Source organism: Musa acuminata, chromosome BXJ2-1 (genome assembly GCF_036884655.1).
Source record: "Musa acuminata AAA Group cultivar baxijiao chromosome BXJ2-1, Cavendish_Baxijiao_AAA, whole genome shotgun sequence".
In the NCBI taxonomy this organism is placed as follows: Eukaryota; Viridiplantae; Streptophyta; class Magnoliopsida; order Zingiberales; family Musaceae; genus Musa; species Musa acuminata.
Window position 1 is genome coordinate 1660152 of NC_088338.1, and position 27527 is coordinate 1687678.

The window sequence follows — 27527 nt, forward strand, 5'->3', positions numbered from 1 at the left end:
GCTGACTTGAGTACTTTTCTTTGTTTCTGTGTACTAATGATGGTTTGGATGAAGGAGAGACCACCTCAGTGAGTAAATTCATGTTCTTCAGCTAAATCAATGCAGATTTCCAACTCATTAATTGCTGAGATCTGTGAACTTGCATGGTTGGTGGCTTATTATTTTCAAGCTTCCTATTTTTCTTATAATTCTTTTAACATCATTGAGTGATCGTGTGGGACAGCAGTCATCAAATTTAGATCATGTCAAAAACTCCAATATCAATCAAGAATTCACTTTCATTAAGGAAATGATTTATGGTCCACCATATTGTCACTTTCCATCCACTAATTGAGATTGAAGTAGCAGAAGACAAATCAACTTTGAAGCTTCTTATGGAGGATTTTTGACAGAAATGTGAAGATACAAAGCATCAGATGCATGATTAGTATGTGTTGATGAAACATTCCTGTGTCTCAGGCTCAACCACATCACATCGAAACCATTGGCAGTGTGACCGTAAGATGGATCATCAGAAAGAGAACAAAAAATGAAGGAAGAAGAAGAAATGAACATGCACCTGTGTGCTTCTACTGACGAAGAAGATCCATGGTTTTGAGCAAGAAAGGCCTGAACCTGTTCACATCGAGCCTCACGTTCTGCTTGGCCAAGTACACGTCCCCCATCTTGAAGAAGCCTTGCCTGTGAAGTGACTGTGGGTCTGTGAACACCGGATGATCTCTGGGGTACAGGTCCAGCAGCGTGCTCTCCTCCACCGTGATGTTGTACTCCAGGTAGTGCAGCCCGGCGTCCGAGGAGGGGAATCTGAAGGTGTGCGAGGCCATGCCCTCCAGCTCACAGCAGGGGACGATCTGTATCAGCACGGCGTTCTTGGGGAGGAAGACGAAGTTGGTGAGCCCGGCGCCGTGCACTCCCATGATCGCGTCGCACGAGTTCACCACGCTCGCGAACCCCGCGACGTCGCCGAACTTGGCGTCCGTCCTCACCACCTCGAAGCCCGACGCCTCCGCCATCCGGACGATCTCCGGTACGTTGGTGAACCTCCGCTTGCCCTTTCTCTCCACCACCAGTAGCCTCGGCTTCTTGGTTGGGTGCTCGCGCAAGCTGATCGCGTGGTCTCGCGGCAGGGAGTAGGTGCCCCTCAGGAACTCGGTGAAGTCGAGCATGGAGTAGGCGTTGGGAGCTTGAGCGGGCTCGATGATGAGGTCGTTGTGGAAGCGGAGGCCGACCAAGACGTGCGGGTGGCAGAGGACTTCGTCGCTGTGGTCGAGATCGACGAGCTCGTACCGGGTGAGCCTCTTGATGATGGGCTGGTACTTGAGGAGCCACCACGGCTGGATGTTGGTGATGAGGAACTGGACGTCGCCGTCGAACTGCCGCGCCGTCAAGAACAGAGGGAGCAGCACGTCGGTGAAGTCGTGGTAGTAGTTCCCGGTGAATCCACCAAGCGCGAACACGATGGCTGGGACTGCCTGGTTGACGGTGCACCGGGGGAGGATTGCGGAGGCGCCGCCGTTTGCCGTTGCTCTCACCGTGACCTTGGGGATGTTCTCCATCTGCTTGCGGACGTAAGGCACGACCTTCCATTGTTCTTCCCTTGGTTGATGGGGGGAAACGAACACCACGGATGAGGACTTGCCGTGGATTCGAACGTCGCCCTTCATCTCGCAGAATTCAGTTCTCGGATTGTTGAAGTCGCAGATTGGCTTCGTCATCTGAATCATTCTGTCTTCTCTTTTTGGAGCGTGAATCTTTTCGGCTTCTGAGGAGCATCAAGCTCGTGTTGTTACGTTCTAATTGAAGTAGATGGATCCAATTTGGCCAAGATGATCGAGCATACCTGGTTGCTTGGGTTCTCTCTTCTCTTCCTTGGTGATTGAGTGGGGAATAGTGGAAGAGTTCTTGCGGTGCACGCTCTCGTCTGCAGTGTTTCCATGTTGATCCTCTGTCTTTCTTCCTCGTTCTGCAAGAGAGAGAGAAGACGATATCTCAGTGGAATTAATCCTAAATGATTGGAGGAAGAGATTGCATTGAGCTCAGACGGGTCCAGAACTCGGTGTGCTCTCCAAAACAGGGATCATTGACTTCCTGGTTTCTTCCTCTTCTCTGGGCACATGGCTCTCTGTGTCCTCTCTCTCTCTCTCTTTCTCTCTTAGTATGCTTTCAAGATGAAGCAATGTCGATAGTTCTTCTTACCTTGATTTTGGAGTCTAATTTTGCCTTCCACCGCTTCGTTGTTACGAACTCTGTAGGCAACAGATAGCCGCTGATCAACTGCAGAACAAGAGAAACAGAACAAATAAGGATCCAACAATCTCTGCGTCTCAAAACTTTTATAGACATAGATATTACTACAAGAAGAAGAATAGCGGAACAACAACAGGGATTGAGGGAAGAGAGAAGACTCACCGGAGGTCTCCGACATGGAGATGAAGTATGTCAAGATGACCACGCAGCATCCCACGAGCAACGCCAAACCGAGCTTCCGTGCCTCGAACCGACTCAAGTTCCGAACTACAGTCTTCTCGTATCCCATCTTCCGGGCGTCGCCGCCGCTGGTGGAAGCTTCAGCTGAAAGGAATCACCGTTGGTGAAGGGGAGAGTTGTATGGAACACACAGCAAGCAAGCTCTTCTTTTCCCCCCACTTGCTGCCAAAGCCTGGTTGGGAATTCTCCTGTGGAATGGATCTGTGGGCTCTCTCTCTCTCTCTCCTTCCTCTTCTTCTTCTTCTTCTTCTTCTTCTTCCAAACCCTGTGTAGCTTTGAGAGAGAGGAATGGGTGCAAGAGGTTGCATTTAAATATATCTCCAAAAAAGATACTCTTCATCTAAGGAGATGTAAAACATTGACTAGTCTGCTTGAGGAATTAGTCATCTCCAGTAGGCAAATCTAAAATGTTCATTTTCCAGAATTCCAAATCAAAAAAATGCACCTTTCTACCTTGTATACTTTTTTTTTATTATGTGCTTATATGGATCATTAGTAGAAAAATAATTTACAAAAAATCAGAAGGAGAAAAAAGCTATTTTTATTCTCATCAAATGAAGTTTGTGTAAATGGTCAATGATTTTGTAATCTGAAACTCAAATCCAAAATAATTTTGTAATCTGAGTCTATAATCTATTCTCTTTCATTAAAGAACACCTAAGCTGACAGATTGATTCTGTAAAACTGATATTATATTAACTGATCCTATAATTTTACAAAGAGCATGTGACTCAAGTTGAGGAAAAGTTGTGGTTGGCTTTGTTCTAAGACATTGGAATAAATAGACCCATTCTCACCAAAAAATGATAATACTTAAGTGAACCCAAGCTGACTTTTCAAAACTTTCAGCTGCCATATCATACATGTGAGCAACATAAATGTTCCATGTTGAGTTGTTGTTTCAAGATCTATAAGAAGAACCATTACACATTGTCATGTTCTGATTGATGACAACTTTTTCCTTTTTACTGTAGAGAGAGAAAGGAACACATCCATACCAGAGCATTTTACAAGTGACCAAAGTTCTAAGAGAGACTAATGCATTGTTGTACCTCCAGAAGTAAGGTATTGAGTGTCCTAAAATAAATGTCACCTAATGCTCAAGATGCCATATGTTTTGCATGTGTATGTATGAGAGAGAGAAAGAGAGAGAATCCTAGGTTTTCTAGAAGCATTTCAACAAGGAAATTCTCAAGAGTATGATGACAAATGAGATCATGTTGGACACATCAAGTATCAACCTACTCATGCATGCTACAGTTTAACCTGGGATTTCTCTCCCATGGCTTGAACTGTGGGCTACACAGCCACAGGCCTTCCAATCAATGAAGCATCATCATGCTTCTTATTTCTCCTCCAACGTGTCTTGTCTCTTTGTCATAAAATAAAAAGCTGAAAGCTACCGAACTGGTAGTCCTATTGGCTTTGCCATCATTCTCATCCTCTTCTTATCATTATAGTTTGTACAGATACCAAAGCATCCCCTCTCTATGGTCTGCTAAAGATGAGCCATGAGCCATGCCCAATACACAGCTCTGCCTTCTTCATTAAGATCAAGTGATTGGTATCAGGACATATCCCACAATAAAGACAAGTTTCAGCAGTCCAATTGGAGCTGGGAAGCAACTTGGTAACTTGTGGGACTCTAAAATGCTTTTCTAATATATAAATATACATCATCTCTTCTGCTATCATTGACTTGTATTATGGACTACATGTCATGGATGAATTTATTGAACCAGTCACAAAAAATTGAACAAGTCAAGTGAGTATGCTGTGACAGATAGATAGATCTAATAGCTTTAAAGATACACAAAAAGGAAGGTTCAACTGGTAAGTTATGTAATCAATTCAATGTTCCAACCACTCTGTTGAAATTGAGCAGGATGATAAAGAAATGATGTATGAAGATGGACTTGGATCTAAATTATGTGCATCAATCTAAGTCCACTCTGTCCACACCTCTCACAGGAATAAAAAGGAGGTTCATTGACTTTTGAAGCAAAATAATAGCAATGATAATAATAATATGCAGTGAACTTACATATCGCAGTTTATTATCTGGCATGGAAGTGCATGAATTCCATTACTTGCCTCACAAAATATCTTGATATTACAGTGAACATTCCAACAGAGGCATCACATGTTGGGTTGTTTTCTTCCTTTTGGGCATTTTGTGGGGAATCCTTGAGTTGTTGAAACAGTAACTTGGAACATACTGTCCCTGTGAAGTTCTGGGAAGGGAGTACAATCATTGAAGAACAATATTGCAAGTTCTGTCGAGTTTGGAAGATATTTGAGATCAAAAATTCTGTAAGCTGTCCCCTAATAATTGAGTTTAATGCATAATCCATGAGTCGTCAATTGTCAAGCCAAAGTCTTACGGATAACTCTATCGTAGGTATCATCAAATGACTCACTAAAGAATTATCTAAATTTTATCCTTTTCAAATGCCATGGATCCCAAAATACAGATCCGAACAGAAAAGATTCCTCTACTTCTCAATCAAACCAATAAGAAACTAAACATGTTCTTCATGTATAATAATAAAATTACTACAGTAGATGCAGAACTCTGTTTTTCTTTTCTTCTTTTTTTTTTCCAAGGAAAAGATAGAACTCCTCTTTGTTTATAGATATAAATTGGGATGTATATATATATATACCAAGTGGTATTAATTGTTTTATGAACCACATGGAGCACATGTGATGGAATCATATTGATCCATGAAATCAGTAATGAAAACACAGAGCAAGCTGGCTGCTAAATCTTGAAGAAATGTGAAATCATAGCAACCCAATTTGACTTTCCTTGAGCTCTGGGTGAACGTATTGCGCTTTACAAAGATGAAATGTTTCATTTGCCGCTAATACATCTGTCGTCTTGTAGTGGTGCTGAGAGAATTATATATGTAATATGGCAGAAGTAAAGCTTGTCGGGTCTTATGACACCGATTGTTGTAGGGTCATTTGCAAGCTCTTGAAGGCATTGACTTGGTAAAACTCGTTCCTTTGATTCATGGGTTTGATCATTGAGCCAAACAATCAGATTGTATGTTAAGTCATATGCATACATTATATCTACAAAAAGATATTATTTTATGTTTGTAACAGAGAACAAACGCCTTACGAAGACCTTCGTGTTCTTTTCCGTTGTCCAGTCAATAGATCCTTCTATTGTTCTTTGCCTTTTTACATGAGACGAATGCTTTGGCTGTTCTTTTCGTTCTTGTATCCTTTGTTCCAGAGCAACGCAGAATCCAACAACTTCCAGGAATAAAAATAGCGAGATCAACGGCAACAACAAGAAGGCACTTTTCAAGCTCGTACAAGAACTTTCATTAGCAAAGACTAGGGATTTTGGCGATGCAGAAATGTCAGAATCATGCGGAGAATCATTCCGTAGTGTCCAAATCAATCAGAACTAATAAAATAGGCTAGCCCATGGCAATCACAACTTAAAGAAGATTGATTTAGCATGGGATTAAGATTCAACAGATGCTTCCTCCAGACTTTTAGTTACTGCTAGTTCCGTCAGCAGAAGTTTTGCTTTCATGCTTTCCAAGCTCTACATCTGGCTCCACTGAGCAGCGATGATGATTGTGTTTCTGGTGGTTGTGATGGTGGTGCCCATGCTTATGATGAGACTTCTTGGCATCTCTTGGCTTCCCTGTTTCGTACTCTTCCCCTGATGATTTGCCCTGGGAGGAGATCCTATTATGCTTGTGATCATCGTAACCGGGCAAATCATCTTCACCCGACCTGAGATGGTGTTTGTGCTTTGAGTGTCTTCCTCCTTGCTTGAGAGTCTGAAGTCGAATCTTCATCACCTGACCTGTGATGGTGCTTATGGCGCCTAGAGTGACTCTTTCGGTTAGCTTTCTTTTCGTCGTCTTCAATGCTTGAAGGTGAGCTGCTAGAGTCTGTTCCGGATGAACATCTATACTTCCTCCCATGAGTGTGCCTCTTCCGGCCTGCATCATCGTCATCATTGCTATCATGATCACTGGAGCTTGAGCTTCTTTTCGTAGATCTGTGTTTCCTTTTTCCTCCATCTTCTGAGTCAGACTGGTCATGTTTCCGATGCTTCTTGTGAATTCTCTTCTTTCTGTACTTCCTTTCAGAATCGCTGCTGTCAGAATCGCTGTCATAATCTGATCCAGAATGGGTCCTTTTCTTGTGTCTTGATGCCTTCAATTTCCTCTTTTTTGCTTCTGCATCAGCTTTTGCCTTGGATGCAGCTTCCAGCCTCTGCTCCCATTTCACGGGGCCCTCTTTCTTCTCCAGAATTTTCTTCTTCTTCTCTTCAACCAATTGCAAGAACTTTTTGCAGTCCATTTGATATGATACAAATATGACTTGAAGCCTGAATATCCATGAAATGATGCAAGGAAGTGCATCTCATAGAAGAGAAAGATCGATGTTAGTTCTTCTAGCATCTCATAGCACAACGGACTCAGTGTGCCATAACTCAATTGTCATCATCTGTAACTATCAATCTATAAACATATTTTTTTTTAAATGTTAAATAGACATGATTTGTAAGAAAACTTAGAGCAATGCCATCATTATCTGAGAAAATGCACTGAGCACAATCATATGCAATCATAAATCTTGCACAATCATATAGCTACCACTGAAACCATATCTTTTAGTATTTATAGAGCACAATAAAGAAAGTAATTCTAGGCAGTCTCCCCATGATTTAGGGTTCACAAAATAATAAGTGCACAACAAAATAGACATCGAGAAGTTATAGAAAGAAAGCAAATAAAAGAACTTCAAATATAATCAAACTTTAGGAGTTCTTATAACTGACTAGTAATTTCCTGCTTTGGAGAACTCTGCTTATATATAGTCATTTATCATATGTATGCTACTTTAGATGAGCAGCAGGGACTAAAGTGCACCACTACGAATCTTGGAGAGTGGTGACTGATAAACAATTTATGAAAATCAGACAGAAAAAACAATGAAATATAACAATGCCATTGGAATACTTAGTTCAAAACAAACAAGAAGAAACACGGGGTCAGCTTTTCACCTTATGCAAAAGTTTCTTGCACGCTTGAGCAAATAGTCAATACCACTTCTTCCCAGTAATGATGAGAACCTAAAGTCACACAAAATAGCATGGAGTCATTTCCAAAAAAAAACCAACCTAAATGATCATTAAAGTGTAATTACTAGTTAAATTCTCAACCCAGTTTCACCACAGTGCTAAACTCCTGTATTAAGCCTCTCAAACCCTCACCTAGGGTAAAAAAATGTAATGAGCAAATCAAACAGAACATTATGCAACCATTCTTCTTATCATTAATGTGATCATTCTTCTTCAATGTTTTCCAATAAAATTAACATCAAGTTCACCAATCATGTCATTTTGTTGATTCTTGTGATGCCAATTTTTGTTGAGAGATCTGGGTTTATCCATTTTGGTATGACTCCATATAATTGTCAAACTAGATTTTATCAATGCAGATGTAGTTTGTACAAAGATATATAATTACTAGACATCTGAAGGTGCTTTTAAGTCTTCGTCAACAAAACCAACAGGCTACAAACAGCTTACTCACAGCTTGAGATCACACATTATTTTTCTATAAGAAGTCCATTCTCAAGCGTAGCATTTTAAAAACAAAAATTCTAGGAAATAGGTCTCAGATAAAATTAACACCCTTAAATAAATTATTCAACAAGTCAGCAATAATAGGCATTTGTATCCCCTTATATCTCATCAAGCCTATGAGACAGTCACAACAACAAAAAGTCGGGTGCGATACAACACCACAATCCCCATACTTCCTTATGAGAAATACAATGCCTGAACCTATACAAAAAAATCACAACCATGTTCATACACTTAAAACATGGTTCAATCAATCATCTCAGAGAGTATACATAAACATATTTAATAAATTTAATTACATCCTTATGGGTTCACAGTATCCAAATTCAAATAACAACATTATTAGAACCAAATTCAAGCGTAATACCATGTGACCCCACCTTGAGCCATGCAATTTACCGCATGTTTGTTGCGACACAACCTTTCTTTCTTTTCATAACTTTACTTGCTTTTCCCTTTTCTATTATTTTTTTTTCTCACTTATTGCTTTGTTGCAATGAGATGCTATTATGTGCCAACAATAGATTCTTTTATTTTCTTTGACTTTAATAGTTTAAAGGCCAACTATGATCACCAGTGAAATCACAGTTGCTTTCCTAATCCAACTAGAGGTACAAGTTATGCTGTAGACAGATAGGTCCAGGAACCCAAGCATATCCTCTTGACAGGCAAACCGCAAGACATCTTAACCGAACAAACCAAATCATTCAACCACATGAAACAAAGCAAGAAATTCCAACCACATATCTCCAATAATCAAAGAATAGAAAAGAAGGCACAGATCACACTTATCCATCTTGATCAAGTAAGCACATTTCACCATAATCCTAGAAAACTAGCAAACAGCAAGCAAATAGCGAACAGATTGACGCCTCTAACATGAGATCGAGTACCAAAACACGGAATATCAAATATCAGGAAGCCCTAACTCAACATCCTGAGGCCGCGCAAGCAAAGGAGGAGGAAACCCTAGATTTAGCGAGAAAACCCCGCAAAACGCCAATCCGCCTGCTAAAACCAGGGGATCGGCAGCCTAAGTCCGGAGATCCATACTCACCACCGACAAAACCCTAAAAGGACACCGCAAAAAGAAGGGGAGAAAGGGGATCTCGAGACGAGTGTACAAAGACAAACAAAGAACGAGAAGCGGAGCGAGATCTCACCGGACGAGAGAGGAAGAAGGCGTCGAAAGAAGGTGGAAAGGCCGACCGATGGCTTCCTCTCGACTCCGCCCTCTTCCAGTCTTCTACCACTATTAATTAGCGCGGCGGCCGAGGCTTTTTGCTGGTCACGCCGGCATTATTCTATGTACGTACGAACGCGTCAATACGTACAAAGTACGGATGTGGAGGCGCGTGGAAACCGTCAAGCAATCCATTGGGCTTTGATGGACCGGCCCACATCTAAATAACTTCGAATTTATGTTCATTATACGAATTCTAATTAATCCGGTCATAAAAATAAAATAAAATTGGATATCAATATAAAATACATATCGATGCATTTTTAGCCAATATAATATTACAATTATATTTATAAAAAAATCAATTGTAGTAGTTAATTTTATTTATCATTGTTACTCTATGTATGAAATTTTTTATTGAAAATATCAATTAATTTAGTTGGTAAAGATCTTGATAATTTATTATAAGATTTTAGGTTCGAATCGTGTCTTCATTATATTATCTTTAAAAAAAATTATTTTAAAATTTAATTAATTTTTTAAAATATAAAAGAAATAAGTGGTGATAGATGATGGTACTGATAGAATTAGTTTGACATATATGAAGGGTTAAAGAATGATTTTAATATTTATGATTTAAATTATGATATTTTAAATAGTAAAATATAATCTAATGATTCTCATTGTTATTTTATTTTTGTTCTCAAAGGTCAAGGATTCTAAAATTCAAGTGACAGAGTTTTACCTAAGGTTAGTAATTTTAATCAATATATTTTAAAATTAAAACATTTGATATGATAACTCATCTACCAAACACTAAGGATTTTAAATACTCATATGAAAAATTTTATACCAGACTCATTTAATTGATTCAAGTACTTTTTATAGTAAGATCATCTGATAAAAACTTTAGTTATTTATAGTAAGATCTCATCTTCCACATTTATCTTTTATCAAAAGAAAAATAAGTGAGTAGCTTGGCAGGTACTTCTTTTTCATTACATATATAGGAAAAACTATGACAGAAGTGTGCCAAGAGTTCTTCATTCCTGGTTTTGCATCTGCTTGAAAGATGGTGAAACCATGTCACTTGATCCTGGTCTGGGCATGGCAAAATCATGGCATGTCTAAACCATCAACTTGTTCTTAATTGATCTCCAAGCAATGTTGTTTGGCACCCTCATTACTGTAACTACTGCCTCAGAGTGGTCTTATAAAATGTATTTGCAAGGACACAACCACACAAATCAATGAACTCTTCTAGTCCAAAGGATTCCTTGGCCTGTCCTCTGGCAGGAGACAATGTGGTACTCTTTATCTCTTGTAATGGCTACTCATTAATCACTATCAACTTGTCATTAACTAAGCAAACATCATTAGGAGACCAGCAGCAATTTGTACCCAGTTAGACAATAAACATCTTCTTTTAGCTCAGAAGGTCCTGACAATTGCTTGTGGCAATGAATCAAGATGTACCAAATCTTATGTAGGTCAACTCTCTACATGCCCTCACCACACCTCTATCTGCTTATAAACCTTGAAGGTACACATTTGATAATTAACTTGTGGACAAATTTTCAACCATCCAAGCTGGTAATCACAGAAAGTTTCCTGTAGAACTGTGTATTACTCCTTTAACTTGGACTGCTCGATGGATTGAGAAGAGGAAGCCAGTTCAGAGCATAATAGCAATCATCATTGTGCATTCCGATGGCCTCTGGCTTCCAACTAAAGCATGCCATCTAAGGCAGAGCATTTGTGAGATCCAAGAAGTCACAGTGCTTGATTGATTGTTCTTGGAATTGCCAAAAGTCAAGTTAGTACATGCAAGTTGCAGCCAATAGATTCATTCATGTAATAACTACAAACTCTTATCCAAAAGGAAGAACAGATACCCTCTTCATCTCTATATACACTGATTCCAGAGGTATCTTCCTTCCATTCACTCTTGGCATAGAAGGAAGGAGGACTGAGATGGCCACCATTGCCAATAAGATGGTCACTGCACTCCTGCACCACACTCGACTGGGATCCATAGTGTTCGCAGTGCCTGATGGGATCAGAGGACTGGTGGAGTGGCTGGCTGATCAACCATTTGCTGCTACCATCACCCCATGCTACAGTGACTGCATGCATGTCTGCCTGTGGGTTCATCAAATGCCCTACTTTCCTGTTCCAGGAAATGTAATCAGCTCAGCTGCAGCATGGTAAGCCGATCATGTTACTGATCCTTGTTGTAACTCGAAGGGATGTAGTGAATGGTGTTCTTGTAGCTGCTGTTGCTGCTGTCATGGAATAGTAGTAGTAGCTGTTGCTGTTCTCGTGTCATGATAACTTCATTTCTGCATATTTTTGTTGAGGGTTGAAAGCTTCTGAACTCTTTGTTTGCTTCCCTAAAACCATACCTTGGCACTGATCTTTCCGCATGTACAGTAACTCTTTGTTTTGACTAGGCTTGAAGTCTGAGAGAGAGAGAGAGAGAGAGAGAGAGAGAGAATCCTTACTGTGTCCGACTCCAAGTTTCTCTCCTCCTTGTAAGAATCCTACAGTACACAAGGTGAATTATATCATGGCACGCCATTGGGGCCAAAGGATTAGAGCTTAGGTGACTTGTACTTCCCCTGTTCCAAGAAGAGTTCATGTGGAAGGATCAAAATAAGTTTCAACAAAGTGAATTTATTTAAGGGCACAAATTGTGAAACAAACCAAATCAAATTGATCTGGTTTCCTTCTTCCTTTCACAAATCAATGCAACTCCACCACCCTCTCTTCCACTCTTCTACCACCATTGCCTCATCTATGATCTTCTTCGTTCTACCCCCTCATTCTTTTTTACCTTCACTGACATAATACTTATCGTTGATAGACTCTAAATTCTATCATGCTTTTCTCTTTCCTTCCTCTCTCATCTTCTTATCCGTCAACCTTAAAAAGTCTCTAAAATCAGCAAAAAAAAAAAAGAAAATATTTTTCTTCAATGAGCTAAATAATCAGTAAATTCAGCATATTTTATACTTGTAAATAAATTATATTATGTTCGATTGTGGAATCAGAATGAAAATACATAAAATTAGGCAAACAAAATTTCTAGAAAAATGGATAACAATTAAGTATATCATATTTTCCTTTGACGGTGAAAATTAAAAGTAAATTGAATGAAAATTTTATTATATTACACACCAAGTCAAGATGAAAATAATATCAAATTGAAATTAAAAGCCCTTAAAATTAATTTTCTTAAGAAAAGGGCTGAAGAAGAAATCATACTTTCTGGTGGTCAGTACATGGCATGCTTCTCTTTCCAACACAGTGTGGATGTACTTTCAATAATATCAAAGTACGATCAAAAAAATAATATCACAGTACTTTCAATGGAAGGTAGTTTCCTCAGTTTGAAAAGTATATCCCATAGTACAGTTTATTCAAACAGCATCTCCACTAAAACAATGATGTATATTAGAAGTAAACTTGTGGTTGTAATCTTATAAATTGATGCTTCAGCAACGCTGATCGAGTGTTCAAGTGTACTCCTCTGCCTTGAATTTGACCTCTGGGTTCCTAATATCGTCTTGGCTTTGAATTAATCGGATCTCCAAACTGCTGGATTGCGGATCAAAACCTACTGCTTTGTAGTCTTCTAGTGTTCTGTGCAGCAGGGCCTGCAAAAGGCAGAAAAAGCATGCCGAAAAATAGATATGCGAAGAGCATTTAATGAATCACAGCTTGTTCTGATGAAAGCACAATTATTTATAGAAAGAAAAGAAGAAAGAAAGCATATCAACATGAAATTTGTACTGGGGAAATAGCCTAGAACAGGAGATCAGCATGAAAATGAAGGCCGTTAGTTTTCAGTGAAAATTTTAGGACCAAAGATTTCATATCCATGTTGCGTAAGGATAAATGGAGCTACAATTACATCTTGGTTGGCAACATAAAGGAAGAACCACAAACACAAAGGAACAAACAATAATTGAGCTATGAATAGATGCAGATGATCAAGGAAATATGGCGATCTTAAACAATTAACACATGCAAAGCTAGGGCTTTTTACAAGGTTCATTTCTCAATCTCCAGAAGCACTTGCTTTATTCATAGAAGACCATGTAGTGGTAGAGGAGGGCCTAACTTGACTGCAGAACAAATAATGTATAAATTGGACATATTCCTTAACAGATCAGACTGCTAAGCCTATATCTAGAGTAAACAGTAGACAAGTCCTTTCCATAGCTAACTTTTCTAGTACATTATTAACATTAGTTCAAGGTCATAAAGATTACCCTCGAACCCTATGTGAAAGCAACTAAGTGTATTGGAAATATTGGGAATCTTTCTTTTATTACAATAAGTGTATTTTTCAAAACTATAAAAGTGTGACATTCAAGATACAGAGTTTACATTACTGACAATGGTGTAGAGCAATAAAAGTTGTTTAGACTCTTTAGAGTAAAGCAGGAACTAAAGAAATCAAATCAGGTGCAGCAAGGATGCACATATGGGCATGACCTTTGGTGATTTTCTGTCCATTCTCACTCAAACTTAGTAGTCATAAAGGACCAAGTTTGACTTCAATTTTCTACTTAACAATGACTATGTCAGGTTGATTCCATTTACTACTGTTAGGTTTTGTGAACTGCAAGTTATTTTTTATGTCCATAATGGATATCTTAAATCAATCATTCTGTTCTATACCAACCTAAAATTTAAGCTCATTGTAAGTCCATTTATGAATTGCCACCTTATGGTTTACAGGTGATGCAGAAGTGATTTTCCTTTTGTCAGAAGAGCTTGGCACTAAATATGACAGAGAATGTGACACTTGTAAACTAAAAAAGTAGCTTTTTCTGAGATGTAGCAACATTAAGAAAAGACCATTTAGAGATAAGACTAAACCAACTCTGTAAGTAAAGAAATCATCTGCAGGATTATCTGATGGAACATCAAAATGTTCATTTTAGTAGGCAGATTAAGGATTACCTGTAAACTCGATACTGCAAGCTCCGATGCTTTCTCAAGGTTATCTGGATATTTCTAAACATCAAACACCCAAGAAATAAATATTGTGTCATTCCACAATGCAAATATAACTATCTGTCGTAATTATGCTAAATTGCACTATGAAGCCTTACATTGCTCCATCCCAATAAAAGTGCTGTCATCAAATCACCAGTGCCCTGCAAGTCGTGACCCAGCATACATAAGAAAATATTAGTTATGTTCCATCAGATAGCAATGAAGACGAAGCAGTTCTCTAGAGAACGTGTATTAATTCTGGCTGCCAAACAAAGCAAATTTATGATCATATAGAAATTTCAAAATATCAATATGGGCAGTTAAAGAAGAAATCTGATAGATTGTGGTGACCAAAGAGGTGAAAAAGGATAAATATCGGCATGCATAGGAAAAAGCGAGATATTCTCTTAACTCATGACATCCAGAAAAACGAGAATGTAAAGAATAGAGAGTACAATTATACGACGATGCTTCAATTCCTAAAAAAATGTAATAAAAAGTCAGAGATCCTCCCTAAAGAAGTATAGGCTAATATTTGAGCAGCAAGCTAAATGCTGAAACACTCAGGTGACAGGTTCACCAAGTAAAAGCCAACAATACACCATAATGACATCATGTTTACATGGGGTAACTACCAAATATTGCCAACCTTACCAGCAAAACCATAAGGCAAAAGAGATGTATAATCAAAGAGAAATATGAAATAGCTTGGTTTGATAGCTAAAGAGATTGTATGAACAGGATTCATTGACAATTTCAATTTTTCATCAAAACCAGAAAGGAAGAGAAGAACAGTCTACAAGAATCCACTAAAGAATTTCATCAATAATTTAAAACGCATACCGTAAAATATGCCGGAATCTTAGGAATGATTATCTTAAACTGATGCGGAGGCTGACCCTGCAAAACAAGCATGTAGCAGATATTGTGTTGTTCCAGAATGGATACTCAATTAAATATTAGTAATGCATTGCCTAAACAAAGAAAAGGACATTATTCACTGATTCAACATTAAATGTATGCCTTACTATTGTTTGCCATAAAAAATCCACTGAAATTTGAAGCATCACCAGGTCATGTATCACCACCACTGTCAACACCTTGTTGGTCATTCAGAATTTCTTTCTTGATCCTTATGATTTAGCCCATACTTGAGATACTAGCTCTATCATGTTGGTTTTAGCTCATTAGAAGCCTATCTAAGCAGAGCTATATACAGATAAACTTTAACATGGTCAACTATATTTTTTTACTGAAGGTATTTTCCACAAAGTCAATTTACTCTTAGTGCCAACACATAACCCGTTCTCTCCATTCTGCTCAAAGTCCAAACTTATAATCCTATTAACCTAAAAAATCCAAAATTCATTCTCACATCAGATGCTATCATTCTCATTGAGTTGCCTGACTTGTGATAAACATATCAATTGTCATTATATGGTTTGTGGCTAAAACCATGGTTTGCAATACCGTATCGCAAGGTTTTTAATTTCGAATAATACCGCCCGTACCCGGTAGTACATACCAGTATGTGATAAACATATCAATTCCCATTGTATGATTTATGTGACTAAAACCATAGTTTGCAATATCGTATCGCAAGGTTTTAATTTCGATTAATACCGCCTGTACCGAGCGGTACATACCGATTCGCCAGTAGACCGGTACACGGACCGCCCGTTACCGGGGGGTACCATCGATTGGGGACTGAGGGAGAAGAAAGAAGAGGAAGAAGGGGAAGAAAGAATAGGGAGAAGAAGAGGAGAACCTGGAGATCGGCACCACTCTCCCTCCTCGTCTGTCGACGACTTCTCATCCGCGCAGGAGAAGAGTCCTCGGTGTCATGAGGAGAAGAGAGGCGACGTCACAGAAAAAAAGATTTTTTTTACTCTCATATATATATATATATATATATATATATATATCGAAATATACCGCTCGATATATAGTACAATACCGTACCGAGCGAATCTCAAAACTCCAATACAATACAAAATTTCAATCCTTGCCGTATCGTACCGTTTGGTGCGGGCGATATGTATCGATCTGAAAGAGGGTCAGTACGGGCGATATATCGATATACCTTAGTGTACCATGTGTCAGTACGCTTGGTATAGCTCGGTACACCGGTACTATACAGTATTCAGAACCTTACTGCCTAAAACAACATTGATCTACATATATTCTTTATCAATCATAGCTGTTTCAAAAATCATGGAATCTAATGCAAATGTTGATTCATTCACTTCTAATATTAAGTGGGTGGCAATAACATTCTTGCCCCAATGAAGTTTGACAAAGCTCTCACAACCTTTCTAAAGTAGATCAATGAAAAGAACTTATTAGATAACCAGAATCGGTATCCTGTCACTACCCAAGTTAACACAGATTAACAATATGCAGCACTTGCAATTAGTCATTCAAGTTCATCAGTTAAAAATTGTCAACAAATGAACAATTTAGCTTGAACAATATATTAAAGAAAGATGCATGAGCCAATGACTTTACAAAGGCATCTTTCATGACTATTAAAGTTAAAGTTGGAATCCAACATACAAAATTAAAGAATTCTTTTTCTTTAAAGAAAGAAGAAATAGAAGAAATAGAAAAAAATGGCTAGTAACATATTGTACATATAAAGTCTCATAAATCCAGGCTTATCTTACTCTAGAGGTTTAGCAGAAGTATAGGACACAAAATTCAAATTCAAATGTATGTAGCACAACGATAAAATTGTTTCCACATACTTGTCAGAGAGTTTAGCATTGTCAATCTACTTAAAATAGTCCTCTATATTCAATCTACTTAAAATAGTCATCAGGTTGTTTTAACATGCACACTAATAAATTTGAAAAGGTACCTCTAATTTCTGATGACTACCAATTAGGAGTAGTTTGCCCTCTATATTCAAGCTAGTTATTACCACCTGGAGTTAAGAAACCAAATCAAATTATGCTATTAAAAAAAAGAAAATGTAACAAAAAAGTATTGTACCCAATGCATACTGAAAGGAAGGCACTAAATCATGAGCAAGAATTATACAATGCAAAAGAATGTAAAATATAAGATTGATAAAGGCATGATCATGGTGCATGGAACTAAATGCCTGTTCAATTGACAATTTCAATGATAAATTGACAAATAAGGAAAACAATGAAATTATGGATCTATCAAGTAGTAAAATTAGAAAAAATACAAGTGAAATTGGTTCTCCAGTAAATAAAGTATTATTGTAAGACTTATTATGTGAAGTGTTTAATCACTTAATAGTTCATCATTATTTGTCTCAAAAGTCCAAAGAATCATGTTATCATAAGAAAATACTCATTGTTTTTTTCCATGGTTAGGAGACCAAACTCAATTTTTAGTGTCAAATAAAAGAGTTGTCTTCTCAGTAACAGTATCCTCCTTGGGTAGCTCTTAATCATCAAGGCTCAAAAACAGAATCATTGATCCAAAGATTTGGGATAGGATACAAACAATGAGCCATAGATCTCAATATTTGGGGTTGGCTACAAAAATCATTTTCCTGCCATTTGTCTCTACCAAGGGGAAATATCATAAGTCAAGCGAATATTGTAGACATAATTTCTTTATTAGCCATGCTAAATAATGTCGAAGTTATTATTATCATTATCATTATCATTATTATACTAAATGAACCTTCCTTTGATGACAAGGAAATCTTTGTGTATAAGAGACTCGCAACTGAAAGGAATACGAAGGATCAGATGAGTGCAACTATAAGTATGAGTTCCCACAATCCAGATCCGATATGCCACACCTGCAATGGACAACCATACCACTGCCAGATGGCCTGTCCTTAGAAATCATTAAACAATATCAAAACTATAGCATTTATAACTTATTGTCAAAACCTAAGAGATAATAAGATGGGAGCTGTTCTGAATTGTTTATAAAAATTGCTTGTTTTATATAGATTTGGCTTATATAAACTGTTTATTACAAAAATATGTGCATGCATGACAAGGTCTCCAGTTTCATGAGGCATAATATATGGCTGACACGGGCTCTATGCGAGGCCAATACTAAAATATGCCCTTGGCATGGGGAAAAATGTCATCCCAGTAATTCACCAACAAGTACGTCACAACTGACAGACCCACAATGACTGACAAGTACATTCCTATGGTAAGCACAGTGCGTGCATGTGCATGTGCATATATCTGAAGTACTATGAATTGTGAAATAGCATACTAATGCAATTACAAATTCTAGAAGTGAAATAATAAAATGTAAGTAAACATTTATCAGATTTTCAGAGATGGGCCAAGTATTGCATAACCATGTATGTCTTAACCGTCAGGCCAACATGGTTGACATGTACACTCCAATTGTAAGAATAAAGCATATGCATGTTGCATAAGTGCATGAGTATCTAGAGCACTATTGAATTTGAATGGAGTGCTGATGCAACCACTAATTCTAGAAGTCAATTACTCGAAATAAGATATACATTTTCGATTTTTAAAGATGGGCTAATATACCATTGCACAAGTATTGTTTGTCCAGTTAGACAAACAAGAACTTTGCAATCAAAGTTTGCAAGCAGTTCCTATCTACAGTATCATATGACTAGAATAAACCTTTGACGGTCCAGCAGCATGAAGAATATTACAAGCTTTCAACCCATCACTTTCCGATGTAATTCTACGAGATGAAAGAACCTTAATATTAGAAGGATTCAATTATAAAGAAAATCACATAGCAAAAGTAGCACTGTAGAAATATTATTACTGCTGACCAACAACAATTAATTAAGCCACCAATTTGAGGAAAAATTCTAGATAATGTTTTCATAATTCAAAAATGACAGTCCATTCAGTCGGAAGATACAATATATAATAATAGTCATAATAAGCAACGCAACTTAATTTGGACTCTATATACATGATTTTTTATCCTTATATAGCCAGTCTAGTCTAGAAAAAGGAGAATAATGTTAGGAAGTTGGCAGCCACCTTCGGACTTTTGACAGGACATATATGAATGTCAATCTAAAATTCAGCTGGTCTCTAGTGTAGAAAAAAAGGGCAAGTTATGTTAGGAAGTTGGCAGCCAGCCTCGGACTTTTGACAGGACATATATGAATGTTAATCATGAACAGTGCTAAACAGTAATAAGGGTCCATTATACAACTTCTATTGCTTTTTCTGCATGTGGAATAACATCACCTTTGAGAGATAGATTCACAACGTCAGACTACTCCCACAAATATTGATTGATATAAGATCTTTAGCGATCCATCACAGATGTGAATGAAATGATAGTAGTGCATATTTTGCCAAAATAAAGAAAGCAATAAATATATATATATATATATACCACATAAGTGGTATAAGAGTTGAACAAATAGTCATAAGGCAAGCAAAAAAAAAAGAACGGTAAAAATTAACTGTGAAATTTTGCATTTTTCCTATTTTTCCATTGGTTATTTGAATTTAATCTGAAGTCCCAGCTTATCAACTTTTGGCTTATGTTAAAATTACCCAATTTGAGTAAAGGATGATTAATTATTGGAAGCAAATTTCAATGTCCAGTGTATAATGTTTTAGCTGTTAGGGCTAAAGAACCAATCATTCATCCAAACTCCTAAGTGTCCACAGCAGTGTCTAACCTCTATTTACATCTTTAATGGGAAAAAACAAGAGAAGCAAGGAAAATAGAAACATAAATGTGTTTAACCATTTAATCGAATGCAATACTACTAAATTGCATCAATATAACAGTTCATGAAAATGGGATTTGAATAGTGTACTGCCCGATACAGGCGGTACATACCGGTCCGCTGGCTAACTGGCACGAGGACCGCCTGCTATCGGGCAGTATCAGCTGGCAGACAGGAGGAGAAGCATGACAGCGAGGAAGAGAAGGTTGTGGCACTCGTTGGACAGAGAAGGGAGTTGGACGTGGCGGGACATGAAGAAGCGCTCCATCAAGCGGAACGCGATAGGCGTCAGATCCTTGCTCCCAAGCAGAATGCAGTAGGGGGCAAAGGGTTCGTGGCCGCTGCGGTCAGGGAGGTCGTGATCAACGACGAAGGAAGGGGTCCTGGCCCAGGTTGGAGTGTTGCTTCCCCTTCACGCTCTTGTCGTCATCTTGGTCTTCTTCCTCACGGTCACTAAGGGCGACAGTAGTGGGAGAGTGGGAGATGAGCTCACCTTGGGCTGGATCCCTGCCAGATCCGACCGTCGTAGGAGCATTGCGAGTGCCTCGCAGGGGATGAGTTCGAGCTGGGGACGGAGACAACCGGTCGCATCCTCACCCGCCCTGCCATCACCCCCTTTCCGTCTCCCGAAACCTTCTCGCATTCCTATTCCATCTCTCGAAACCCCTTTCCGTCTCTCGGAAACCATCTCAAATGCGAGATGGTTTCTTCTTAAAAGAAGGGTGTAATGCTCGGTATGCCCTAGCTACTGCTCGATATGCCGTACCATACCGAGCAAAGTTCAGAAGACCGGTATGGAACAAAATTAAAAACCTTGATGAAATATTCTCTTGACATGCAACCAGTCTGCTCCTTGGTGGTTACATCCTCATCTTAATGATGCTCATCTGCTGTCATTTACATAAGACGGCTGCAACTGTTGTCTCAATGACCATAATGTTGGTATGGCACTTCACAGAAGCCAAAGAGGCAGCTGAATTCTCCTTTGGCCACAATAAAAGTTCAACTCCAATGAGGACATGATAGACACTCCATAATGTGTCATCTTCCTCTTTGACAAAACTTCATAAAGAAAACCAAGAACTCTAATGAATACATAATTGAATTGCATAATGAACCTCGATTTCACTGACACTTTAAATGGATCTAACTTTTATTCGAGAGCAAGTTGAGGCTTGTGAACCTTTTAGGGTAAAAACTTGTATAATATTTTTTCTGATTCTATTCTTCTTTCTCCTTAAATATCAAAAATAAAATAAAATGCTACCTAAATTCCCTTTGCAAGTCCCAATTCATCAAAAGTGGGATCTCTTACGCAAAACACTACAAAGGTGAATTTTCATTTATAAAATCCTAGCTAAAACCAGACTGTAAAGAATTTAATTTATTCCAGTGTGAACGGTCAGTTGTTTAATTCCAACAATAGATCATCAGACAATATTATCGACATCCTGAATACAATTGTCTAATTACAGAACATATGGATTACAACACATTCCATTCATATCAAATACTCATATGATATTTAGAGAATTTTCTCGTGAAACAAATGAGACTTCATGAAGATAATTTGAAGACTAAATTGCATAACAACCTCAATCCTGTCAGAAGCTCAACTTCAAACTGGTTAGGAGTCAGCATTGAAGCAACAGGAATAACCTAACATAGAAAAATATGTTAGTCTTGACAGCTAAATCTTGAAAAGGAAGTAAAGAAAAGAAAGAGAAAAATGTAAAACTATCTTATATGTATACTCAGGAAGCTCAAATGTTATCTTGAATAATTAGGACAACACCCTGGAAAGGAATGAAGATCTCAAGCCAAAGAAACAGCTTGGCTTAGAGAACTTGCCTAAATCACGATGAAGCAACCTTATCATTGCAAATATTTCTGCTGTCTTAAAAAATGGAAATCTTGAATGATCTTATATAAGACATGTACAGTTCCTCTTTTGTCACTTGAAATGGGACTTGTAAGGTATAATAACTTGGAAAGTATTGCAGGAAATTGTGAAGCTTGACCAAAAATTTCTCAGTGCAACTTACAGTTCCACTATACAGAGAACACAGCACATATATTGGAATTTTCCATTCTTTCCTGGCTATACATTGTTTACATATGCTTTCATGCACATCTGTCCAACTTGCAAAAAGAAGTTTTACTATACAGTTATTAACATTAAAAATTCATATATAGAAAATTTATCATATACAGAAAATAAATTACTGAACAAAAATCTGATATGACAGTTCATTAGCTAATTTTAAAAGTTATTTAACAAATGAAGGAAACGTGTGAATAAATGCCAAGATATAAGTCAAGTTATCAAGAACTGACCTTCTCCCGATATACGGACACCAGATCAGGCGGAACATATAGCTTTCCTTCATCTCCCATGACAGGATCACACACTAGCAAGAACAAACACAATCAATACCAGCACAAGGAAATCCTTTGCGAGCTAATCCAATCAACAGCATCACTTAGGCATTTTACCAACCATACGAGTTAGGCAACCTAGTACAACTTAACTAAACATAGCTCTATGGAAGATTTGACCAAAACTTTGCGTCTTCTCCAAATATGGAAACAATCTAGAAGCTCAAGACTAATTAAAGCATCTCTGAACCAATAATATCATTGAAAACCTCATATATGGAATTTTTTTCTCAAAAAAACCTTATTTTGATCATCATGCTCCAAGCAAAGATTTATAAGATAAACTTTTGCATGGGCTTAATTATGAAATAACAAACTTAATTTCAGAACATTAAGTATATAATCTAAAGGTCCTCTATAAGTTAACAAACATACTTCATTTTTTCTATCTTTTGATTTCTCCATTTTATGCCACGGTACAGAAATCAAATTTTTATTCATATAATTCAAACAAAGAGTAAAGTTGAAACTTCTTGACAAATACAATCAATTGATGTCACATACCAGAAAAATTATGGTTAAGATACTTCTAAAAGAATTTGGATGATGAAATAACAGGAAAAAACTTCCAAAAAGGTTATGAATGTTGAACGAATGTCAAGTCAAACATTGCACCAATTTAAGAAAGATCTTAGGTTTGTCAGAAAAAAAAATACCATATATAAGTCCAGGATTGACCATGCGCAATCTGTCCACAACTTGTAATACAGTATCTAAAAATGAAACAGAACCGATATAACCTGTAGATTTGCAAAATTAGATAAAAACATATTAGACAAAAAGCAAAGGTATACTATGAACAAATGATAGACATTAAAAAGAAATTGACGAAACCCTGATAAAAGTAACATGTTCCTTGCCCATGCATGTTTCCAGAATACACAAACAACAAAATGAGACTTGTAAGACTTGCAAAACCTCATTAGTTACTTAAGTAGAAGGAAAGGTGTTTAATATGCAATTAAGTCACTCAAATGCATACTCACATCTATCCTACCGAATAACAAAGTTAACAAGCTCAACAATAAGGCGCATCATTTGGGTGATTCAACATTTTAGGATTGGTTTTACCTCAAGATCATGGATTGACATGGATATTTACGTGTGATGCATGTTTATACTTCTATAAAGTTGTTGACAAACATAGTTCTGAATCTTGCAAGTAGCCTAATCACCAACTAAATACATCTTTGCAGGTACTACCAATCAAGTCATAAATAACTCTCCATTTTATTGGATATCTAGAAATTTTCAATGTCCATATCTTGATGGAACTCTTGATAAAATGCATATCACAAAGATGTAGGTTTCTCTTAGTTAATCTTTCTGTTTTATCCCAAGCTTTTCATAAAATCTAAAGAAACTTTCCGATGTCCTCATAATTCCTAATAAAATGTATACACTTACAGGTGATAGCTATTTACTCAATGGACTGTCCTGCCTCAATGGACCCTCTAATTAACTAATTTCTGTTTATATCAAACATTAAACTACTGAAGTTTATGCACAGAATCCCTCCTTAACTAAACACTCAAACTTGCTTCCTCCCTGCCTTCTCAGTGTAGGCACGTGTAAATGGTCACCTATAACAGTTAATTCTCTAGTAAAAGGAGCAACTTGATATCTTCAGTTGCAAAAGGATTTCTTTTGTACCAACTGCCAAGAACTTAATTGACATACATCTCCACAATAGTTCTGATGAAAATGACCCCTGGCTGTAGCCAAGATGCAAGTTATTGTCGTCATTCCATTGGTATCCATCAAGAAGCTTCTGGTGTGAATGAATAAAAACAATACGGTAATCAAGCCCTGACTGGCCAGCCCTCTGATATGGCCAGGTATCCTTGATCATGATCAAGGCCATAGGTCTTTTGACTCGATATTTCTAGTTTCGTTTGTTTATGTAACTACCTAGTCCCAGATGAGATAAATTTATATCTAAATTCATTTAGAACAATCTGAGAGTTAACAAGACCCCCTTCAAGTCTGTTGCCAAATCAGGTGTACATATATGTCAGGCCAATTAGGGAACTGAGAAGTGCAGATCTGTCATCCCATTCGGCTGGAGTCATATATCCACCATCCATTGTTGGATAGATGGTCCAGATATGGTAATTCTCCATATCATGAACAAAACCAAGAACTTTCATGGCTCATTTTAATAAAAAATGAACAATGTCTTCCGAAGAGAGCTAAAAACTGAAACACACAATAATTTGGTTCTAAAATAAGATTATAACAAGGTCTTGTGATGACAGAATAATCATAATGATAAAATGAAAATGTATTGTTATCTGTAAGAAACTTTAATAGGTAGCTCATTTTACAGAATGGAGTAGAAATATGGAAAAACAGCATAACATGGAAAGGCCAACCTGTTAATAGATGAGTGTAATATAACAGATCATTTGCTGCAAGGCCTTCAATCAGATCGCACAGCTGTTGACCATTAAGAACTTGCCCTCTAAATGTTGGATATCCTGCAAACTAACCATTGGTTATACCACAAACTACGTTTTAATTGAAACTGCGCCCTGCTCAACCATGCACTCAGGCACATCGCAATGTATATAAGGCCTCTGATTCTGAGACTGTTGGAAAAAGTTGTGTAAAGCAGATTGCCTGTATGATTTGAAAACTGAACTGAGTTGATAGGATCAACATCATAGCCAAGAAGTTGAAGAGGAAAGACAGCAGCTTTGTTGCCAACATATCCCTGGGCACGTATAAACAGAGTCCAAGCATCACGATGAAGGATTTAACCCTAGAGAAACTACCATGACTTTGTATTAAAAAAAAGATACAGATCAGATTCATCTAGGTACTACAGCAAAACCAATGCAACTAATGCAATTCAATCAGCTTGCAAGTCCTTATCTGTAGCTTACTACATGAAGGTGTCTCTCAGTATTATCGGCCTAATTTCCTATATTTGATGAGTACAGAGGAAACCTAAAGCATGAATTAGCATGATAGCAATTAAAACTAAAAAGCATCTACTCTGATGAAGAAATAAATATAGGAAGAAGAAAGGAATTGCAATCATGTATATTAGTGACAAATTAAAAGGTATGCCGTGGGTACTACTTATGCCTGGAAAAGTAAACTATAACTTATTACTTAGTACAGATTTCGAACTTGAACTGTATTTGAATCAAAAACTAGTGGTATCAGCAAAAGGTACTAAAAACAAAGCAGTATAGCCTAAGACTATTCGGCTACTATTGCCTTGGTTTGACCACATATAATCTCTCCAGAAAATAATTGTCTCGACCAGCAGTGCATTGACAATGATTCTGTACAGATATTCAGAAAGTAATTAGTTAAGACTTAAGAGGCTCAGCTTTATCTGCTAAAGGTTTCTTCTAATGCTTCACATGACAAGGCTAGTTATAAGTAGCCCATTTGCATAAATCCCGCTTAAAGTGATTATATGACCAGTGAGACTACAAATGAGGGCCAAAATCTTCCTCGTTTTTTATGATTTATTCCATCAGTTACAATGACGAAGAGCAATTCTAGACACGCAATTGTGTACCAGTTGGAGGAATCGGTGACCTTGATGACAGGGACGTTGGAGTTAGAAAACATGGTTCGAATAATCATACAGAGACTCAAAACGCCGCCACTGGGAATCGCATTAAGATGTCAATTAAACTTGCTCAAGCAACTGAGCCCTAAACGATATCGAGGCTACCTACAAATTAGCTCAACTCCTCAGATTCTTGTAGGAAAAGCCCGATGCCTAAAACAAAGATGACGCCGCTTACATCTCCCGCGGCATAACGCTCGATCAAGGTCGAGCTATCGCATGTCCTCATACCAACCACGGCATTGATAGAAAAATAACACAATTACATAGATAGACAGAAGGGGCAAAAGAAAGGGTGTCAAGACGAGGAGCAAAGAGAAGACGAGGGGGGAAACCTGGACAGTGTGAGATTGGATGCTGAGGACGCGGCCGGTCTCGGAGGGCAAAGCCAGAGAGAGGATCGGAGGACGCGCCATGGCCGGACCTCCTCGACGGCCAAGGGAGCCCTAAAACGCCGCTCTCAAGAATCTAAGACCTTCTGGAACAAAGAAAGCAAACCGAGGGCGCTCTTTCGGTGTACCTTCGTCGGAGAGCCTCGGGTTAAGTATTCTGGGGCGGCGGCGTGGTGAGAGGGCAGGTAGTTGCTTCATCGTATTTCATCACGGCTGACGCTGATGATGATGCTAATGTGTGCGTGTGTGTGTGTATATATATATATATATATATATATATATATACGCACACATTATATATGTGTGTGTGTGTCCTTTCAGGTTCCTCTTTTTTTCCGTTGCTTTTAGATTAGTGCGCGGTTGATGTTACATGTTTCTAAGAAATTTTGTAACCTTATATTTTTTACAATTAAATATATTTTAACTAATTTAATTGGTAAAGATCTTAATAATTATCGTAGGACTTTGAATTCGAATTGTATTTTTTATTTATATTTTAAATAAATAAATTAGAGACATTATATAGGATAATTTTTATAAAATCTTAACTTTTGAGTATGTTTTGTATATCGTTTCTCATTTTCAAAATACTTAAAGAGAAGCTCTTTTTTAAAAAAAAAATAATTAAAATGACCTAAATAACATTTGACAACATTAATTTTGATTTTTCAATCAAAATATAGTTAGACCGGAAAATGAAACTGGTTCAGTATTGATCCGAACTTGTTATTGTATTTTTTAATAAGGTTATAATATTTTTATATAAAATTAGTTATAGTTAATTAATACAACCTTTTACATACATTAATTATTAATTAATACAACCTTTTACATACAACCTTTTACATCCTGATCACTTAAATATTGTTAATTAATACAACCTTTTACATACATTAATTATTAATTTTATTACATTTAATACAACTTTATAAAATTATTTTATTTTATAATTCTTAAGTGATCAGGATGAAAATTAAAATATTCTAATATATTTAAAATAAATGAAAACAAATTATTTTTTTATGTAGCCTTAACTTAAGCACATAATTTTTAAAAAATCTTATAATATTTATTTTATTTATTAACAAAAATAATACAAAAAAATA

At 37.3% G+C, this 27527-nt stretch overlaps 2 protein-coding genes and 1 pseudogene across 4 annotated transcripts; all 3 read right to left on the reverse strand.

Moving 5' to 3' along the window:
* Window positions 1-342: 342 nt before the first annotated feature.
* On the reverse strand, window positions 343-2767 carry LOC135598370 (beta-1,2-xylosyltransferase XYXT1-like). Its single transcript, XM_065092053.1, has 4 exons — window positions 2410-2767; window positions 2197-2274; window positions 1841-1963; window positions 343-1762 (listed from the first exon to the last, which is right to left on the reverse strand). Exons 1-4 carry the CDS (start codon window positions 2534-2536, stop codon window positions 570-572), a joined length of 1521 nt encoding a protein of 506 aa, XP_064948125.1. The 5' UTR covers window positions 2537-2767; the 3' UTR covers window positions 343-569.
* A 3011-nt stretch (window positions 2768-5778) lies between these two features.
* On the reverse strand, window positions 5779-9365 carry LOC135598371 (uncharacterized; annotated as a pseudogene).
* Window positions 9366-12626: 3261 nt separating this feature from the next.
* On the reverse strand, window positions 12627-26665 carry LOC135598373 (pyridoxal kinase-like). 3 transcript variants are annotated; one of them, XM_065092055.1, is made up of 13 exons: window positions 26550-26665; window positions 26365-26475; window positions 25060-25153; window positions 24813-24917; window positions 23094-23177; window positions 22336-22409; window positions 21593-21657; window positions 18917-18980; window positions 17170-17235; window positions 15153-15209; window positions 14426-14470; window positions 14274-14327; window positions 12627-12958 (listed from the first exon to the last, which is right to left on the reverse strand). In XM_065092055.1, the coding sequence occupies exons 2-13, from the start codon at window positions 26443-26445 to the stop codon at window positions 12818-12820; spliced, it is 930 nt and encodes a 309-aa protein (XP_064948127.1). In that variant the 5' UTR covers window positions 26446-26475; window positions 26550-26665; the 3' UTR covers window positions 12627-12817. The 3 variants fall into 3 exon arrangements, with proteins under 3 accessions (XP_064948127.1, XP_064948126.1, XP_064948128.1); XM_065092054.1 differs by having other exon boundaries at window positions 26365-26651; XM_065092056.1 differs by lacking the exon at window positions 17170-17235 and having other exon boundaries at window positions 26365-26584.
* Window positions 26666-27527: the final 862 nt, after the last annotated feature.